The sequence below is a fragment of the Strongylocentrotus purpuratus genome, unplaced genomic scaffold (genome assembly GCF_000002235.5).
Source record: "Strongylocentrotus purpuratus isolate Spur 01 unplaced genomic scaffold, Spur_5.0 spur5_scaffold_5, whole genome shotgun sequence".
In the NCBI taxonomy this organism is placed as follows: Eukaryota; Metazoa; Echinodermata; class Echinoidea; order Camarodonta; family Strongylocentrotidae; genus Strongylocentrotus; species Strongylocentrotus purpuratus.
Genome location: NW_022145611.1, coordinates 20,605,242 through 20,622,180, shown reverse-complemented (window position 1 = coordinate 20,622,180; position 16,939 = coordinate 20,605,242). Strand labels below are relative to the sequence as shown.

The 16,939-nt window shown below is 37.2% G+C and overlaps 2 protein-coding genes across 2 annotated transcripts; one reads left to right on the top strand and one right to left on the bottom strand.

Moving 5' to 3' along the window:
- Window positions 1-4,542: 4,542 nt before the first annotated feature.
- Window positions 4,543-9,242, top strand: LOC577302 (speedy protein A-like). Its single transcript, XM_777538.5, has 6 exons — window positions 4,543-5,090; window positions 5,356-5,414; window positions 6,207-6,292; window positions 6,783-6,954; window positions 7,221-7,524; window positions 7,940-9,242. The coding sequence occupies exons 1-6, from the start codon at window positions 4,844-4,846 to the stop codon at window positions 7,993-7,995; spliced, it is 924 nt and encodes a 307-aa protein (XP_782631.5). The 5' UTR covers window positions 4,543-4,843; the 3' UTR covers window positions 7,996-9,242.
- A 94-nt stretch (window positions 9,243-9,336) lies between these two features.
- Window positions 9,337-16,935, bottom strand: LOC100890528 (tRNA (adenine(58)-N(1))-methyltransferase, mitochondrial). The gene is made up of 8 exons (XM_011684445.2): window positions 16,735-16,935; window positions 14,186-14,990; window positions 13,857-13,959; window positions 12,842-13,032; window positions 11,926-12,017; window positions 10,881-11,077; window positions 10,311-10,382; window positions 9,337-9,838 (listed from the first exon to the last, which is right to left on the bottom strand). The coding sequence occupies exons 2-8, from the start codon at window positions 14,969-14,971 to the stop codon at window positions 9,783-9,785; spliced, it is 1,497 nt and encodes a 498-aa protein (XP_011682747.2). The 5' UTR covers window positions 14,972-14,990; window positions 16,735-16,935; the 3' UTR covers window positions 9,337-9,782.
- Between the last annotated feature and the right edge of the window lie 4 nt (window positions 16,936-16,939).

Sequence of the window (16,939 nt, the reverse complement as noted above, 5' to 3'; positions counted from 1 at the left end):
ATGGACTCATCTGACTGTTCGAGATGCCCAGAAAAAAAAATTCACTGAAACCATAGTTATACAAAAAATTGGGATGGATTTAAACTTTGAGGGATCATTAAAAAAGCAGTGACAGCCACAGATAACAAAATAGCTTTTCAACATGCATTCCCCACCGGAGCTTGTCATATTACATTTTCTTCTAATCAAACATAAGTTTGACCCTTTTCTCGGGTGGAGGTGCACCATGCAAGTAAAATAGAAAGGAGGGGGGGGGGGGGGTCTGTATATAGGCTCTATAATATTTCTGCAGGGGCACAGATATTTTTGGAGACACATTTATATTGTTTAGGATATGTACAATTCCCTATAGACCCGCAATTTTAAAGGGGAAGTCCACCCTGAAATTAAGTTAGTTTTAATAGTAGTAGAAAAATGAGAGAAACAAGTCAGTGAAAGTTTGAGCAAATTCCGATTAAAAATAAGGAAGTTAGGATTTTTGAAGTTGTGATCAATCAAACACAAATTGGCAACTCTATGACGTATCATGCGAGCTCAACTTCCATTTGCTCAGTACTAAAAAAATCTAAATATTTCATTTTCCCTCAAAAAAATTTCAACCATACATGCACCCTAAATATAATAATTGCAAATATGTTTCTACACTCCCCCTGCAAGGAACAAATATATATTCCGTCATCAATAACGAAGAAAACATGATTTTATGGAATATTATGCACCGTGGCAAATGAAGGAGAGCTCGTATAATAAGTCACAGAGTTGCCAATTTGTATTTCGGATTGATCACAACTTCAATAATTCATAACTTTCTTATTTTCATTCAGAATTTGCTCAAACTTTCACTCACCTGATTTTCTTATTATTCTGCCTCTATCGAAACAAACTTATTTTGGGGGTGGACTTTCCCTTTAAGACATTGGCTAGCAGGTGTCCGCATGATATAGCTGCTATCGAGTTGAACCCCCAGACGCCCCCCTAAAAAAATATTTAAAAAAAGAGGCAAGAGGTATATCAGGCCCCCAACAAAAATGAAGTGTCCTCTGAACAAACTTTGCCCACAAACTTGGTGCTCTGATTGTGCAGAAAGTGTATTTGTCTCATGTATTGCAATTTTCTTGACGGTGAAACTTTGTGTCAAATTACCATTTCGTTCATGAGTTATTTGAACAGAAACTATATATTGTAGAAACCTAAACATGTTAAAGACACTAGTAAAACAATAACCTTCACATATTCGTCGCTGTTTTTACGAAGTGACGGTAGTGAAAAAAAATTGCATTCACTTTGCGTTACGATTTTCCTCACTACCGTCACTTCGTGAAAACAAGGACGAATTATTGTGTGCAGACGACCATCTGTGTTTTGATTGTACTTGCTGAAATCTACTATCAATATGTTAACAAAAGAAATAGACACAACCTTTCTCTTTCTTTATCTAAGGCCTCAAAACCCCCCACCCCCCCCCCCCTCCAAAAAAAAAAAAAAAAAATCATCTAAAACTCTGACGAACTGACCGACCCTCCTGTTTAGTTTTTCACAGATTTTCGGAATGAATATAGTCAACAAATTAGCCTACTCCTTGAAGTCTGGTCTTGTGTGTTGTGGCCTAAGCTAAGCTGGTACATAATATTAACGACATTAACAACAGAAAATACAAAGAAAGAGGAAAACGCATTAAAAATTCCATGCAAGACAGAGAAAAGTTACACATCTTCAAAATTCGATGATGTAGTACTGCAAAAGGCGCGAAAACTCGAATGAAATAAAATTTTGAGCGAACAATACAAACTTATGACGTAATAAAGGGAGTGTCTTCGATTGATGATACGCGCGCGCTGTGGAGTTCAAAGCAGATGAGTACATAATCACGACCAAGGCCATTCTCGAGGATGGGATGGGCAAGTGGGGAAGAGCAGATCCAAGAACAGGTGAAGAGAATTTCCCCGAATTAGAAACAAAGGACCTTATTAGCAAGCTTGATAGTAATTATGAAGAAGACATTCCCTGGGTCAAAAATGAAGAAACAACAGTGAAGAACGATCCTGAACTCGCAGAAGAGCTTGACCTTTATGAGAATAATGACAAAGAAGGCGATGACCATCTCGACATGGACACCATCTTGCGAAAGTGTCCACCAACGGAGGTCCTTCAGAATCTGAGAGACATGGTTCAGCTTTCAAAGAACATGAGCAGCCAACTAGAGAGGGCACTCCGACGAGCAGCACGTAACTCTTGTGGTCCTTTTCCTCGACTTCCAGGTTCTTGTCTGACAAAGACGGAGGTCATCAATGTCAAGTGTGAGAGGCTTGTGAATAAACAGAATATTTCCTCAGAGACATGAACAGCAACTTCCTGACCTGGTACACCGTTCTTGAGCAGATGGACAAAGTTAGCACTCAGCAGGACAGCTTTGTGTCCTCCATCTCATGGTGAAGAGAGAACCTCGATCGTGACTGGCGCAAGGGTCATGCTGCCATCTTCAGAAAGGTGAACACGCTTTGGAGCAAAGATTATCCCAAGGTGATCACTTGGAAGCCGAAGAGAAGCATATGGAAACCATTTATGAATTCGATGAAAAATGAAGACATTAAAAACTTCCAGTTCAACGGGAAAACCTGTGTAGTTAGGAGTCCTAATCATGCATGCAGTATAATAACAACCATAAAGACAATGTCGCATCACATGTTGTCTGACCAACAACGAACCAAAATAAGTTCCCTACACAACATTATTCATGGACTCATCTGACTGTTCGAGATGCCCAGAAAAAAAAATTCACTGAAACCATAGTTATACAAAAAATTGGGATGGATTTAAACTTTGAGGGATCATTAAAAAGCAGTGACAGCCACAGATAACAAAATAGCTTTTCAACATGCATTCCCCACCGGAGCTTGTCATATTACATTTTCTTCTAATCAAACATAAGTTTGACCCTTTTCTCGGGTGGAGGTGCACCATGCAAGTAAAATAGAAAGGAGGGGGGGGGGGGGTCTGTATATAGGCTCTATAATATTTCTGCAGGGGCACAGATATTTTTGGAGACACATTTATATTGTTTAGGATATGTACAATTCCCTATAGACCCGCAATTTTAAAGGGGAAGTCCACCCTGAAATTAAGTTAGTTTTAATAGTAGTAGAAAAATGAGAGAAACAAGTCAGTGAAAGTTTGAGCAAATTCCGATTAAAAATAAGGAAGTTAGGATTTTTGAAGTTGTGATCAATCAAACACAAATTGGCAACTCTATGACGTATCATGCGAGCTCAACTTCCATTTGCTCAGTACTAAAAAAATCTAAATATTTCATTTTCCCTCAAAAAAATTTCAACCATACATGCACCCTAAATATAATAATTGCAAATATGTTTCTACACTCCCCCTGCAAGGAACAAATATATATTCCGTCATCAATAACGAAGAAAACATGATTTTATGGAATATTATGCACCGTGGCAAATGAAGGAGAGCTCGTATAATAAGTCACAGAGTTGCCAATTTGTATTTCGGATTGATCACAACTTCAATAATTCATAACTTTCTTATTTTCATTCAGAATTTGCTCAAACTTTCACTCACCTGATTTTCTTATTATTCTGCCTCTATCGAAACAAACTTATTTTGGGGGTGGACTTTCCCTTTAAGACATTGGCTAGCAGGTGTCCGCATGATATAGCTGCTATCGAGTTGAACCCCCAGACGCCCCCCTAAAAAAATATTTAAAAAAAGAGGCAAGAGGTATATCAGGCCCCCAACAAAAATGAAGTGTCCTCTGAACAAACTTTGCCCACAAACTTGGTGCTCTGATTGTGCAGAAAGTGTATTTGTCTCATGTATTGCAATTTTCTTGACGGTGAAACTTTGTGTCAAATTACCATTTCGTTCATGAGTTATTTGAACAGAAACTATATATTGTAGAAACCTAAACATGTTAAAGACACAAGTAAAACAATAACCTTCACATATTGTGTGCAGACGACCATCTGTGTTTTGATTGTACTTGCTGAAATCTACTATCAATATGTTAACAAAAGAAATAGACACAACCTTTCTCTTTCTTTATCTAAGGCCTCAAAACCCCCACCCCCCCCCCCCCCCTCCAAAAAAAAAAAAAAAATCATCTAAAACTCTGACGAACTGACCGACCCTCCTGTTTAGTTTTTCACAGATTTTCGGAATGAATATAGTCAACAAATTAGCCTACTCCTTGAAGTCTGGTCTTGTGTGTTGTGGCCTAAGCTAAGCTGGTACATAATATTAACGACATTAACAACAGAAAATACAAAGAAAGAGGAAAACGCATTAAAAATTCCATGCAAGACAGAGAAAAGTTACACATCTTCAAAATTCGATGATGTAGTACTGCAAAAGGCGCGAAAACTCGAATGAAATAAAATTTTGAGCGAACAATACAAACTTATGACGTAATAAAGGGAGTGTCTTCGATTGATGATACGCGCGCGCTGTTACGTACATTATATACTGCACGTACTAGCGCGTAGTATACGCGCATTTAAAATTCTACGCACAATTAGCTTCGACGTCACTGATCAGCTGCTGCGATTATGCATGCAACGCATACGAGTAATCGTGAGCCAGGGTACCTGGTTTGACTGTCCTGTGGCCCTAGCTAGCTAGCCCGGCCGCGCCCGCATCTAATCACCCGTCCGTGTGGTTGTTGACGTTGAGAAGCGACAGGATCCAGCTAGTACCTGCCTTGAAAACTGACAAGCCAAGTAACAAAGAAGGAGGAATATTATACAATATAGTGACATCCGGATCAAGCTAGAAGTTGTATGAGGTACCGAGGCATATTGTCGTGAACAGTGTCTCGTAAAGAAGCATGAAAGGCATTCAACAGCCAATTAAAGTACCAGGAATTCTGCAGAAAACTGCCAAAATGTTGTCAGTTCGCGGAGCTGGTGGAAGGTCAGGCACATCCAGAGAAACGGTCTTCCCCGATAAATTAACCGGAGCTGAGAATGATGAAATATCTGCACCTGTGCGTTTTAATTCCTGCTTCAGAAGGAAACAGCCACAAAAGATGATCGTCACATCGGAAGAAATAACTGCGTTTTTCCGGCTTTTTGGTGAGCTACTCGTCTTCGAAAAGGCAATTTCAGGGGTATTTACAGGAGTGGGGAACAAACTTAGATTATTAATATTAAAAATTCAAAGTCTGTAAATAATAGTCTAGATTCTAGTCTAGGCTAATGTTTACTTGTCTCTAGTTAGAGGAGTATTTTGTCCGGACATGTTGGTTATAATCCAGTCAGTTAATTTCAGAGGTCCAACAGTAAATTTGAAGAAATGTAAATGATCCATGCTAATTAATCAGCGTGTTTACAATTGCAGATGATGATGTTATTCAAGATTTTCTCTGGATGGACTGCTGTGCCAAAACAGCAGACAAGGTGGGACACATTTTTATTTACTTGACCATTGTACAATTTATTCTTGTTTTACATAGGTCTATGTAACATAATCATAGATCTACATTACATGAAATATAAAGCTAATTATTTTCAAAGGAGATCTAGGGTCTAGAGTAGACTCTAGATTCTAGAGCCAAGTCTCTGGGAATCCCTAACATATTAATACAAATTGAGACGCGGTACTCTTTGCATGCTTTGTGAACCTCAATATGTCAAGATCTACTGTAGATTTCCATAGCAATTAGCATTAGAATGAAGGGGGGAGGGCAAGAAATACATCAGTCATTGATTTCCGTTATTGATGACTTATGTATTTCTTGCCCTCCCCCTTCATTCTAATGCTAATTGCTATGGAAATCTACAGTAGATCTTGACATATTCTAAATTCACAAAGCACAATGAAGATTTAGAGCTTTCTCTGCACACCTCTTCATGATTGGGATTCAATTCTAAGATGGACATTGAACTGATTAGAAGAATAAGCTTGGACTGGATTATTTTTGTTGGGCCTCCTGCAGCATTGAGGGAATGTTCTGCTGAACCATCCTAACAAAATAAGTGAATGCACACCTTTATCTGTTGTCTGATCAAACAGTTGCAGCATTAATTTTGACTTTAGAAATGTTGAAAATACTTGTCAATATCTATTGAAAAAGAATCCTTCAAGAAATATTTTGAATCAAGTAGAACTTTAACAAGAAGTGTTTTTCCTCACAATGAAGAGCATTGCCCCGCCTAAATCAACTTAGTTTCATTTTGTTTTCATTACAGTATCTCTTGGCCATGGTCTTTGCTTACTTCAAGAGAGCACAGTACACTATCAAGCAATATACAAGAATGAACTTCTTTGTAGCACTGTAAGTATGTCATTTTAAGAGCGATACCATGACATTAATCAATAATATCCTGAAAGTAAAAGGAATGTGAATCTCAATGTGAAATTTACATTATTTTTTTTGAAATTTACATGATATAATTTATTAAAAAAATAATAGGTAATTTTCAAACATAAAGACATTTTTCCAATCCTGTATTAAAAAACAAGTCTCACTTAAGTTTTGATAATTGGGTGGCCAGCTGGGCAATTGCTTAACTTGCTAACCTCAGCTTACTATGGTTATTTACTGTATGTTGAACAGCGCACAATTCATGTGAGACAAGAATTACAGTGAGATTTTTCATTTAGCATCTTGGCAGCATGGGTAGACAGTAACTCACCCTAGGTTTTCCAGGGGGTGACTTGAGTGGCACACATGACACTGCTAATATTTGATTTCTTCATTACATACATATAAGTAGTTCACTATTTACAATGTACTGCTCTGTTCATATAAAACTATCCTTTAGGTATTTGGCAAGCGACATGGAAGAAGATGAAGAGGATGACAAGTACAACATTTTCCCGTGGGCACTGGGGAGAAACTGGAGAAATACTTATCCTGGCCTTCTTCGCAAGCGGGACAGGCTGCTAAGGACTATCCAATACAGAGCTGCAGTCAGTAGGAAGTGCTGTGAAGAGGTATATGAATAAATTATCTTAAAAGTCTTACAGCAGCCATTCCCTCTTTTTTTTTTAAAGCTTTTTTTTTCCCAACATGATCCATAACCCTACATAACTTTTTTGTTATTTTGAAAACAGAATGACATTAACTATAATTTTCATACAAACCAATTAAGCCATACAATATGGAATTATGATGTAATACAGTTGACATATTAGAGCTTGGGGATTAATTTCTAAAAGCTGTAGGTACTCATCATCTTGTTTATGTATTTTCAATGAAGGTCATGAGCTTGGTTCCAGACCACATCATCTGGAAGCGTGACCGTATGCCACACCATGCCGGAGCCGTCAGGAAGTACCCCGACTACGATGATGACAACGAGGCCATACCCATGGGTCCCGATGCAACACCCGTCCATTGCAGAGCGTGTGAGAAGGCAGGGAGCTTTTCCTTTGACGTTGACATCCAGCAGAGTCCAGATAGTGGCTTCCTTTACCTGTCGTCGTGCACAGATAGCTCCACAGAAAGCGTTGAAGAAATGGACAGCTCATCATATTCTAAATTGGAAGTGCTACCCACTAAAGGTACATTTTAAATTCCATTTCATCCTTGCGGAGTCACACATTTCTAACAGATTACCCTCAGTCAGTGATAAAGTGTGGGTCCTACCAAGGAGGGGTACTGGTATTATAAGGGGATAGGGTTGTCTCTTGACTAAATAGGTGGATAAAATGCACAAAATGGGGGTTAAGTAAGGGAATTATATGAAAGGGGGTCATATCATCTTCTTTATCATGCTTCCTTCCTTCCTTATACTTTGTCTTTCCGTCTTCAATCTTTTCCTGAGTGTGCATGTGGGGGATCGGGGACAGCACATGCCTTCCCCAATTTGCTAAAACCTTTCAAAATGTCAACTACATCAATAAGAATTTGTTCTATTGTCTCTAACTCAAGAATTATAAGCTTTTCATTACATGTACTTGTACTTGTTTCTTTCAGGTCTTGGGGGCTTCAACTTTGAGGAAGCTTCCATCTGGGCTGCCAGAGATGAATGACATGGATTACACCAAATCAGTCATCAGTCGGTGTATGGCTAAATTTGATGGAGTACATGTAGATTCAATACCATACTCGTTTTAGACCACAAAGAAAGTAGTCTAAGTTTTGACTACTTAATACAGTTTGTTTGATTAATAGTAAATTTTTGACCAAGGGCGGTATTCTGAAAGCTGTTCATCTTGCTCCATGTACAAACTAAGTACTTAATAATGAAATGGTATAAGATGTGATAGTTGCCAGGCGATGCCAGCTTGGTGACTGGTTGATAGCAAAAAGACTTGCATATGTGCCTATTTTATGTTTTGAATGAGGAGTATTTTTACTAAATGAAACAAAAGTCTTGTTTATATGGAGCTACTTTTGTTGAGCTGCAAGGTAATTTGTAGCCAAAGTCCCATGGAGCTACATAAGAATCCTAAGTGAGGTCACTTTGTGGCTAGCAGTTCTCTGTTCCACCACATTGGTCTTTGTACAATATACATATATGTATATGGTATCGCCTTTATAGCATGTATATTATACCCAAGTAACTTTGTACTTTCTATTTATTCATAGACGACCTAAGGTAGGTTACTGATAGGTACATTCCAAGATGTGGACAGAGATGCTTTTATTTATTGTTTTTGGAGTATCAGTTTGTAAATAAAATTCTAGCATTGACATTGACTGTACAAAAGCATGATATATCCTTAGAAGGAATTATGAAAAATTACATTCTGAATGGTGACATTTAAAAATACTTGCAACTGGAGTTATGTTTTGTAGTAGAGTGGGAATGAGATATTCCGTTTCCACACATTGTTATTTATTCTGTAGTAAGGAAAAGAACTTTTAAATATATTATACATGTACAAAACAATTTAAATTATATTTACTAAGTATTTATGACTTGTGGAGTAATATATTTATGAAATCTTATTTCATGGAACTATTTAAATATTGTTTTACTGAATATTGAAATATTTATATTGTTGTATTTATTATTCATATATATATATATATTGAATGAAGTAAACATGATTGGTTATTGCTTTACAGTGCATCTACATGTATGTGACTAGTCTGTTGTTAAAAAATAGTTTTGCTAAAACAAATACTAAAGTGATTTTGCCAAGACTCGGGTAAAAGAACAATCAGAAAAAATTGGTACATAAATAAATTTATTTTAAAAAGATTTTGATAATGTACATGTATTGTACATATAATGGCTGACCTTTGTTCTTTAGAAAAAAAAGTTTGAAGCTTTCCAAATATTACAAACTCTTTCCTTCAAGATGTATTTTCCATGCGTACATTGAGCTGAGACTTGTAAGAAACCAGAGTGAACAATGAATGAGTATGTTAGTCAAGTTTATTTACTTACAACTTCACAATTATCTTTGAATCCAAATCGTATAGAGAATTAAACTATTAATTACAAAAAAGGAGCTTAGAGATATTTGTAAAGATGATAAATAAAGCAGATAAAATGTTATGCCAAAGTGAATATTATTGTAACTACAAGTTTTTCTCCCTTTTTTAAAGGATTTTAAACTTCATTACTAACTTACCGTAAATTATTCCTCCTGGTAACAATTTTAGTTCATGCTCATAGTAATACATAGACTGTTTCTGTATATACCATTCAGAATGATGTACATTGTGTGCTACAATAATTTATCAAATTTATGAAAGTTTTTAATATTTCTATGTTTATTTATATCAAAGATTAAAATAGATTTATATCTGATATTACAAAATCCATCATAAGCTGCCTGATGTTAATTATTCTTCATCGTAAACATCAAACCTTGAACGTTGATGAAGATTTCCTGATTTTCCTTATTTTCACCAAGAATGCTGTAATGGGGAATAAGTTGTAAAACAAGAAAACAAAGTGTTTACCAGTAGGATTAATAATAATAGTGAACATTTATAATGGGCCATGTCTGTCAAAATTGATACTCCTGGCGTAGTTGTGTGAAAATTGTATAATTGTGGGCATACGACCATCAAGTGATTCAAGAAATAAAGTACAATACACATAATTTGATTGAAAAAAATGTTGTACACTCAGAAATGGGGAGAAACTGCAAGGGAGTAAGATATTCAATTTTAATCATTAGAGTTCAAACTGTTTGCACATGAATTGTCAACTTAAAAACTCCCAGAACAAAATTTAGCCACTCTTACATTCTTTGTGTTTTAAATAGTTGACCTCGGAGCAACCTAGCAGAGAGGCGAAGAAAGCTAACAAATCATAAATATCAAAACTGTCTAAGGGAGACAAGAAATGCAGTCTTTAGGGTCATGCTTCATTGTATTTTCTTACCAGTGTGAGATGACTGAATGTGGTGAGGCCTGGCAAGGTATTTGGGTATTTCATCTGCTATGTACTGCACACCTGGAAGAGTTAAAGGGGAGGAATGCAAAGTATAAAATTAGTCCCCAATGTCAAGTTTTTAGAGAAATACCTAAAAGTGTAATCAGCTAAACTAAAAATATATATATAAATATTCGGCTGGAATACACAAAAGCTTATTCAAGTTGAACATAGTCCACTGATTAATGGAGCAACAAGAGTGTTGAGCTCTTTACTCCATATAAGTGGCTATAATACTGTCACTCGACTAATAATGCAAATGAATCGAGTCAAGAAATCAAATACATTCATTTAGTTTTAAATTGATACTGATGTGATCAACAGGTCAACAATTGGCATTTCATGGATCAGTGCACTAAATATACCCAATTTTATTAATATACCGGTAACCCTTGATTGCACTCAAAATTATATAGTGGCAATACCTGTACTTTACTTTATAGTAAGTCATCAGCTAATACACAACAAAGCAACACTAGCTATTTTACATGTACATCAAGATTTATGCATGCCATGTACCTTTGCCCTTTCCTACCACCCCGTCATCGCCGAACTCCTCTCCGTCTGCTGTCTTGGACTCTTGAAGAACAATCCCAGCATGCCTCCTGGCTGGGTTGACGACCCATTCCTTGTGAGTGACTTCCAGGATGGTCTCCGTGACGAGCGGAAGTCTCTCTTTGCGAATGACCTCGGCTAGGTCAATCACCAGAGTTAGACTGAATGTAGATGAGAAATGACCAGCATTTACTTCATATAACTTGATGAATAAACTGCAGAGCACACATTGTCATCTAAATGCTACTTTTATTGAAGTATTCATGGATATATGTACCCTTCAGTACAAGTCTTTGGTTAATGACATATTTAAATAATGTCTCATGATGTTGCATTGAAGTTAAACAAGATAATCATCATTAATAGCCCAAAGATAAATCTTTAAGTGCAGATTATCAAATGAAAAACTTGTGACTAGACATATTGCCTTGAAGTTAAACAAGTTAATCATCATTAATACTTTATAGCCTAAAGATAATTCTTTGAGTGCAGATTATCAAATGAAAAACTTCTGACTAGACTGGTAAAATATGTAAGCTGATGAAAAATAACCAACATTTACTTCATATAACTTGATGAATAAACTGCAGAGCACACACTGTCATCTAAATGCTACATTTATTGGAAATATTCATGGATATATGTACCCTTCAGTACAAGTCTTCAGTTAATGACATAATTAATGTCTCATAATATTGCATTGAAGTTAAACAAGATAATCATTAATAGCCCAAAGATGAATCTTTAAGTGCAGATCATCCAATGAAAAACTTGTGACTAGACTCATTCTAGTATACACTGTACATTATGTAAGAAGGTGTGTTGCCGCCAGTAGGGGGAACGGGTTACAGCGAAAAGACCCCTCCTCCTTTTTTATTAAAGCTATTTTCGTGTTATAACAAATTTACATTTAAAACATGAACGGCTCCAACAAGCCAATTTAGAATTGGGTTAAAGGGACATTTTGAAGGGTTTGAACTTTTAAGGCATACCAACTAGCAGAACTTACTTTGCAACATATACAGCCATTGCCTTGCCTGACTTGAGTCTCTGAGACATAGTGGTCATCACTGTAGAAGGCGACTCCATGTCAATGATTGCCTGGTTTGAAAATGGATAAACAGCAAAAAGAGTGTTTATTTGGCGACATGTATACACAGAATTTGTTATGGCTCAACCGCAAAATAATAGTAGAGAGTATCTATCGACTTTCCTTAGTTTGTAATTGGCATGATGAAAAAAAAATATTACTTTAAAAATCATGTTTTTTTAATTGGCAAACCACATCTTATTTTGATATATGTTAACATTTGATTATAAAATAGGCTCAAATATCCATTCAAATTTTCCCTGTAATTTCACTACGAATACAGTGTACATTCACTGGTTAGGAAACCTTTTCTTTACAGCCTCATTCACTTTAAAGGCAGGCTTTACTACTTCAACCAGAAGGGATTACACCGCCCAGCGAGCCAGCGAGGTCACTGCAACAGGTGGCTATCTCATTATCTCATTAACTCAGCTCTCATTTAACATAAGAAAAGAGGATCATGGGGGACCAACAGGCACCGATTGGGGAAGTTTTCTATATAGAGGGAGCAAGTAGCTACAAGTAGGACAGTGTGCCTTTGAAAGAGACCTTTTATAATCAATTGAATTCAACCAAAACACAATGTTTTCCAAACTTTTGGCATGATTTGATATGAACATAGGCATAAGTAATAAGCAAGAAACTTCTGTTTTCCCTCTTACCGACGTGGGGAGGCAAGAGCGTATAGTGCTCGTCGCTGAAGTTCGGTGCTCTCCAAAAGTTAATAAAGATTATATGTTTACTAACATAGTTCTAAACACACGGCAGGTTAAATAGGAAAGTATTTATTTCTGTTTGAGCCTGCGAATTAGTAAATAACCATTTTCCCTCTTACCCCATCCACTTGAGCATCTTTGATGTACTCTCCACAGTCCTGTAATCTGCATGGGTAAAATGATACATTTTGAGGCCACTTGACTTGATTACTGATGTCATATGATGTCTGCCAGAGTTTTAAGTTCTTCTCTGCTCTCACCTGATGAGTCGGTAATTTATCAAAGGAGAGAACCTTGCCATGGTGTCCAACTTAAAAAAACAAAAGAAATAGCAATAAAATGTTGATTATTGACATGTCACATGTGTATCCCTTCCTCAAGAGGGGTGAGTATGAACATACCCTGGGGGTGTTTCACAAAGATCTCAAGTCCAACTTAACTCTAAGTTGGTCTTAAACATTATGGAGAGCCATTTGTAGCCTTAAAATAAATTATATTCAAAAGCTAAAATTCAAGTATTTTAGTGGAACACCCCCTGGACTGATATGAGGTACTAACATTGTACGAACACATTAAAGATAATGAATTATGTCAGATAAATCCTAATAGAGAAATAAGAATTATAACATCTAGTGCTCAGTTTAATATTTATGACTGGTAATTATAAACTAACAATGCACCAATAAATTTTCAATGAAGAAATAAGAATTGGAACATCTAGTGCTCAGTTTAATATTTACGACTGGTAATTATAAACTAACAATGTACCAATAATCTTTCAATGAAGAAATAAAAATTGGAACATCTAGTGTTAAGGTTAATATTTATGACTGGTATTTACAACCTAAAACAATGCACCAATAAACTTTTAATGCAAATGAGGTGGTTGTTTACATCCTTCATAAGATAAGCTTCAGTATGAAGAAAAAAAAGCTTTGTACAATAAAGAGCTAAAAAGCCATCATTCTGAATTACCTGATTAGTATTTTTCGGCTCTACAGAATACATACAAAATATATCTATATATTCTTAGGACACATTTATATTAAGATTTCTAATATTTTTAAATCAGCTAAATGTACGGTAATCCTGCATTTTCTTGATATCAGCCAGCATTAACTGAAGTAAACCTACCTGCTCGAGACAAAAACAATGTCATAGATCCGGACCCTGAACCTGCTTCTAGGACCACATCACCAGGACAAGCATCTATCATCATAAGCATCGTACAGCAATCCTATACGTACAAGAACAAGATAGATTTAGTCATTTAGAGTAGAACGTACCATAAACTGGTTAAAATGAAAATTCTAGGACAAAGTAAACAATGTTATGCAATGAAAAAAAAAGATAGAAAATTAGAAATGGCATAATATTGTTGGTCTGTTCAAAGCAATTTGATGTACATAGGTATACTCAGTTTATTATTCATCAACATAAATAATCCTTATGCATGCAATTACCTTTGGATATGCAATGACTGGATTCCTCTTCATGTAGAGCACAAACTCATCCAGACTTGGTCTCCTGATCAACAGCTCAATGTCCATATCAGTGGCAAAGACACTGCCCCCCTGGTGCCCTATGATGTCAGCATGCAGAAGGTTACCAAACTTGCACTTGAATTCCAGCCTGGCATCAAGCTTGATAAGGCGAACCAGTTTCTCCTGCCTCTTCAAGTTCTCTCTAGTGATGATGATGTATTCCCCATCCACAAGTGGTGGTCCCCGATGCTGGGTTTTATCAAAGTGGTTCCCTCCTGTGACACTATCACCATATACTGAGGTTTCAAAGCTTTCCTCATGGTTGTGGTCACTTATCCGAGATGAATCTGTTTCATCATCATCAACTTTTTCTACAACTTTAGCATCTCTGTTGCCAGAAGTTCTGAGATCCCTAGTAAGATCTTGGACTCCAAAATCTGTCTTGGTTTCTAGCATACCACCTACTCTTTCCATCGGGGAGAGTCTTCGTCGACCCATCAGGACACCCTTTCTCCTTGCTTCCAGATAACTCTCTCTTTTTGCAGATGCATCGCTTCTAGCTGCATCTTCCTCACCTGCAGAATCATCTGTAGTACTTTGTCCACGAGCAGTAAAATGGAACTGTCTTGTTCTCTTGCTCAAATCTGGTAATCTTTGATTGGTTTTGGAGAGTCTTGGAATTTGTTCTCCACAGCACATCTTCTGAAGTCTTCCATGATGGAGGGACAGATTCAGGAGACGCATCAAAAGATTTTTGGACTGCATCTTTGCAGATGTTGTTGGTCTGTGGTGTGAGAAAGACAAAGATGTTATTAATGTTAAATGTTATGAACAACTGATATTTCAACAAATATATTTTGTCTTTATAAATATTTAATATTCCAGCAATTTCTCTGCTCATGCTCACTTACCAGTTTATCACTTCATCTACATTGTAGCTACCATTATGATTACATATATGATTGCGGCATACGGGGTATTTTTTAGGAATTGGCCCATCAATTCACAATCAGTGTTAATACACAGGCCTGTGTAAACTGTAATAGTCTAATGGACAGAAATAAACATACAGGTCAAGCTTGCTATCAATGATAAGGACCGCTATTCAAAAGAACCATTATTCATAATGACCGCTATCCATAATGCGCGACACAATTATGAATAGCGATCCTTTATGAATATGGTAGCAGCCCTTATAATTTAAATAACCAGTAATTAAACCACCATAGACAATTTACCTCCCTAGTCATAAGGACCACTAAATGAATAGCAGCCTTTTATAAATAGCAGTCCTTGTGAATAGCGAGCAGATCACCCCCACCCCCCCCCCCCCCATACAGAGTCGGCTCAGTGGAGCCAGACGTAGTCATATCATAACATAAGTCATTATATAGACTGAAGCTTTCAATCTAAATAAATGCGTATTCAACTGTCAAAAAGATATGGACAATTATATTCCACATACTAAGAATCATGCTCTACGATTGGTCAAACGTAAATCATGTGATGAAAGATAATTCGCCCATTATTGATGGGGGAAGCAAAAAGTTTGTTACACTGTGTAGATAGTACTACTATCTACACAGTGCAACGCACTTTCACTGAAGAAAGAGGTACTATCTACAAAGGGCAACGCACTTTCACTGAAGATTATCCAAAAGCGCACTAAAACAGGCGTAATTAAGCGCGCATTACCAATGAGCGCAATTAAAGAAAACACATGCGCGCACCGTACCCTCAAGGGGTTGGATTAAACTTAAACTTTTTTTAATGTAGATCTAGATGCATACACGTCCTTTTTATTTGTGTAGTTAAATTGTTTTAGATGTGGAATATAAAGCAAATAATCACCTTTTGGTTTCAGGCGATGGCAAACTATCACTTCCTCAGCGATCTGAATGTATACGCTATGTCGCTATCTTTCCTCAGCTTCGCTTCGGAAAGATAGCCAGGCGCGTAGCCACGGGGGGGCACGGGGGGGCACGTGCCCCCCCTAAAATTTCCAGGATCGGTTGAAATTTTGTAGACCCCTTTTTTTGACCTCGATCGATTACATGTATGTGCCCCCCCAAACATCAAACTCTGGCTACGCGCCTGAAGATAGCTACATCTAGATCGCCTCGGAAGTGATAGTTTGTCCCATCACCTTCACCAACAGTAGTTATTTGCTTACTATTAAGGGTGGGGGGGGGGGGGGGGGGGGGGGAGGGGAGGTGGGGGGAGGGGGAGGGGAGGTGGGGGGAGGGGGAGGGGAGGTGGGGGGAGGGGGAGGGGAGGTGGGGGGAGGGGAGGTGGGGGGAGGGGAGGACTGTCAATATTGTATCTTTTCAATCATAATTTCATAAACAAAGGTCAGAAAAAAGAAATTGAGCGAAAACTAGCGAAAGCGCGAGGCTGAGCTCTAGCTGCCAGTCGATCATTTTGATAATGATTAGATCTAATGTATTATTGTCATTGATTTTTCAGACTTTATTTAAATCAGGTGCCTGGCCTGAACTAGCTAGATTGTTAGAATGAAAATCACTCACCGCGATAATGAACTTTAAACTGTTCACTTTCAACTTCGAATTCGTCAGTCAGGCAGTCCACGATTGTCTAATTGTCGTTGACATGCATTGTTGATATATATTCATGCCGCACACACGAGTCGTGTACGAATGAATGAAAATGCAGGAACACATGTTCTGTGATCACGTGATATTAGTTACTATGAGTATGCAATGATCACATGAC

What these genes read in the sequence shown, in the direction of transcription:
- LOC577302 (XM_777538.5), top strand. Translation starts at nt 4,844, where the DNA reads ATGAAAGGCATTCAACAGCCAATTAAAGTACCAGGAATTCTGCAGAAA. An exon ending in ATGAACTTCTTTGTAGCACT is followed by an intron (nt 6,293 to 6,782) that starts GTAAGTATGTCA and finishes ACTATCCTTTAG; the next exon opens with GTATTTGGCAAGCGACATGG. An exon ending in GTAGGAAGTGCTGTGAAGAG is followed by an intron (nt 6,955 to 7,220) that starts GTATATGAATAA and finishes TTTTCAATGAAG; the next exon opens with GTCATGAGCTTGGTTCCAGA.
- LOC100890528 (XM_011684445.2), bottom strand. Translation starts at nt 14,971, where the DNA reads ATGCAGTCCAAAAATCTTTTGATGCGTCTCCTGAATCTGTCCCTCCAT. An exon ending in CAGTCATTGCATATCCAAAG is followed by an intron (nt 13,960 to 14,185) that starts GTAATTGCATGC and finishes TTGTACGTATAG; the next exon opens with GATTGCTGTACGATGCTTAT. An exon ending in GGTGGTAGGAAAGGGCAAAG is followed by an intron (nt 10,383 to 10,880) that starts GTACATGGCATG and finishes TAACTCTTCCAG; the next exon opens with GTGTGCAGTACATAGCAGAT.